This window comes from Gallinula chloropus (assembly GCF_964237585.1).
Source record: "Gallinula chloropus genome assembly, chromosome: 1".
Lineage (NCBI taxonomy): Eukaryota > Metazoa > Chordata > Aves > Gruiformes > Rallidae > Gallinula > Gallinula chloropus.
Window position 1 is genome coordinate 176,773,848 of NC_140085.1, and position 3,801 is coordinate 176,777,648.

Below are 3,801 nucleotides of genomic sequence, written 5' to 3' on the forward strand. Positions count from 1 at the left end.
GTGCACACACTATAGGTTATGCAGGACAAAGAAGGATTTTGCTTTGTGAGTCTTTTGCTGTTGAATTTGTTAAAAGAAAAAGAAAGAAACAAACCCAGAGTTTGGTTCGTAATGTCATTTTTTTTTTCAGTGAAAAGTCTCAAAAATTGTGGAAACTGTTGAGAGAAAAGGTGAAGAGACATATCACTTCCCCATATTTATCCAGAGTTGTTGAGTTGAAAGAAAATAATAGAAAGAAGCCTATTTGTTCCTTAAAAATGTCCTGTCTTGAGTGTTTGGTTAGTTGCTATTTCCATAGATCCTGGGTGGGCATCACTTCAATAACTTTAGCAAAGACATATGTACAGCAGAAAAACTGCTCAAAAGTGATTGCTGATAATAATTTTCAGTAAAAGATGATTTTTTTCCTTTTCAGCATTTAAGGGTCCTAAGCACTGGTTATTATGAACACCTGATGAACACTTACTTTATGTTCTTTTCTAAAAAAGGAAAGCATTTCCACAGACAGCTGTAAGAAAAACTGAAATTACTTTGTATATTTACCGTACATATTTATCAATACATTTACCTTGTAGTCTTTAAAATCTGTTTTTTCTCCAAAAATGCCTTGGACTCTGATCTGCCTACTTTAGATTTCCAAAAAGTACTACTAGATGTAGAAGCTAAAGCCCATTTTCAAAAGGGGCAGACATTTTGAATCATGTCTCTTTTAGGTTAGTGTCGTCTTGTACCTAAATTACTTCTGAGAACAGGATTTAGTTGTGCAAATAAATGAGATTTTTTAAAGGATTTTTTTCCTATGACCTGCAGGAGAAAACTGAAAAGCTTGAAAAGAAATGTAAATACTAACTCACTGCTGCTTGCTAGAAACTACGAATTTTATCAGTTGGCATGTTTGGTTCAAGACTCCTCAGTTCTGTAGGCAGTTTCACCACCTTGGGGTTCTCAAAAAAACCCTTTTAAAAAGCGTTTCTGGGAAAGGCCACTACCTAAGAGGCTAGGGTCTATACCCTCCTTTTCTTCTTGCCAGGAGCCCACACAAAAAAGTTCCATGGATATGAAGAAAAGGATCCACTTAGAGCTGTGGAACAGGTTGCCCTCAAATGTTAAAGAACTCGTTCTTTAGGTCATACAAAGGCAAAATCAAAGGTCTCACAGATGACTTTGGAGAGCTGGAATTCCTAAGTACAATCAACGTGGGCTTAACCTCAGTTACAAACTTAACAAAGTTAAACAAACCTAGGACATGAGCTAAGGGACAAAAGATTCTCAGGAGGACTGGAAGTGTTGGCAGAAAAGTGTCTAGACCTCAGGCATCTAAATCTAAGTGGCAAGAAAATAAAAGACCTTAGTACAATAGGACCGCTGAAAAAGTTAAAAAACCTGAAGGGTCTAGATATTTTTAATGGTGAGGTAACCAACTTGAATAATTACTAAGAAAACATACTCAGTGGACTCAAATAAAAATAGAGGAATAAAATGGGGTTCAAGGAGCAAGGCACAGCAGTGGGCTAGTCACGATCCCACTCTTGGTCCATGCCATATGTCTGCCTTACACTTCTCCAGCTAGATCTCACCAAGACAATCCTGTTATGAAAAGGGCTAGAGACCCCACCAGCAGTACTAGGGTCAGCACTAGGTCCTATACTGAGAGGGCAAGAGGGAGCAAGAGGGTGAGAGCCAGTTTCTGCACATCTCAACTTGTTTTCCACACTGCTGTAGTGGCAGCTCAAACCTTGGGGCTGGCAGGAGGCAGTGGGGAAGGTGGGCTAGGGATTGAGCTTGGTAGGAGAAAGCTCGTGTTGTCACACCACAAGCAAGGCAGGCTGATGAGAGAGGGATGTAATGACTCCCAAGTCCATCAAGGTAGTCCATGTGATCTCCTTGGGCTGCTGAACTGGAAAACCCCGCACGTAGCTGTAGCCTGTCCCAATAATTCTATAGGCAATGCAGACTTGGGCACCAAGTGCAGAGCTCACACATTTTAGGCAGGGGCCTGAGCACCCTGTCTGTCATGCTAAACCAGTGAATAGCAGCTTGAAAACTGAAGCTCTGTCCTCAAGCAGAAAATTAAACATTGTTTCCTGAAAAGTACCTGAATTCCTGTGTTTGATAATACCCATGGAAATCTGTTTGCAGGCTGGAATGCAGCCAGCTTTGCCAGCCGCTGACAGCAAAAGAAAAATAATCTTTTTTAATTGATACGTCCAGGCTCATTCAAATTTTTTGCCTTCAGTCAAGCCATGCTCTAAACAGATAAACAATGTTCTCAGCATGATGGAGCCTGGCAGTCTTCACCTAATAACAGCAAATACAACTCCTTTGGTATCAATCTCAGTTTTTATTTCTAGGTCATTTTTTTTATCTTACAGTCACCTAAATCAGGGTATATTAATACTTGAAAAATGAAAGTTTACAGGTAAACTAGATGTATTTTCTCACTCTCTCTCTAAAGCAGATAAACTGGCCATTTCATAGCAGTCAGTTTTACTTATCAAGGCAGATACCAGTAGGAAATAGTGTTCAATATTACAAAATAAAAAAACGCCAACCCCACAACCAAATGCTCTTGGTATTTATGTAAATTAGAACTTCTGCTTAAAAATGGAATTGGCTAGGAGAAAAAAATTCAAAATATAAAACTTGATGGATTCCCATATTGATGAAAATATGCTATGGTCTACGCTGCTCAGCATTTGTCAATAAATGAGAAGTTATGAGTACCCTTGTCTTCCTAAGAGCTGCACTTGGATGTTTAACCAACAGAGGAATCTTTTGTGATTTTACTTTCACAAAGACTGCATTTTTGATGATTGTGTATCTTAGAACTGTACTTGTATCTGTCTGGAAGAAATATATAACAAAAGACACAATATCTCAAGAATTATATACATTACAAGGCTGATTTTGAGTCTACTAGCTGGAAATGAAATTTGAAATCTGCCCTTTGCAGTCAGGATGCTTCATGTGACCCTGAGTATATATCGCATTGTTTGATAGCAGTCACTGAGAGATTTGGTTCTGCTCTCAGGTTTTGGACTGGCAGAAGTAACCTTGTCCTCAACGTATCACAGATACATACTGGACCGCATGTAGAGTATTCACCTCTAAGGACATACACATATGATATGGATATATCAACAAAAGGTGCAAACGATACATAACTAAAGCTTTATAAATGCAAATTTTGTCTCTGGTTACATCACTTTCATATTCAGAAGCACACAGCAAGTTTATTAGAGAATGCAAGAGCAAAATAAAGCTGTCCCTTACCAATGAAGCAAAATTCTCTTTTTGCATGTAGGAATTTCAGCATCCTGCAGTCTTTATAAGCTTTTACAGATGTACTGGAAGGAAATGTGGTCATGTAACAGCTTGGTAAAAATATAAATCAGGTAGCACTCATTCTTAACACTTTCAGGAGCTGCTAAGGAAACACTGAAGGACTGTGTTAATTGCCTGAAGATAGAAGTTCTCAAGGAAACTCTTGTAGTTGAACAATGTAACTAAACATAAAACCCTACAAATCCCAGACAGATATTGGAATACACCACTGAAATAAGCATCTTGCTGGCTAAAAATAAAAAATTCACCTACTCATCAAGGTTACAAGAGTAGCTGGGATCATTCTAAAGCAAAACATTAAAAAACCCTACCAAAAAATGTATGAAAATCATGGGTGATTTAAATGTAGTATCTGTAAACAACTCATTTACATGAAAAGAAGAAACAGGTTTTAGTAATCCTGAGACAGCTGGAGATATTTCTTAAAGCTAGACTGAAGATTACTTTTTTTTTTTT

General features: G+C 38.0%; 1 protein-coding gene across 1 annotated transcript; it reads left to right on the plus strand.

The window, feature by feature from the left end:
* Positions 1-1,051: 1,051 nt before the first annotated feature.
* Positions 1,052-1,437, plus strand: ANP32D (acidic nuclear phosphoprotein 32 family member D; the record flags this gene model as incomplete). The annotated part of the gene is given in 3 exon segments (XM_084262397.1): positions 1,052-1,117; positions 1,119-1,246; positions 1,248-1,437. Coding segments are annotated over 3 exon segments (384 nt in total).
* Positions 1,438-3,801: the final 2,364 nt, after the last annotated feature.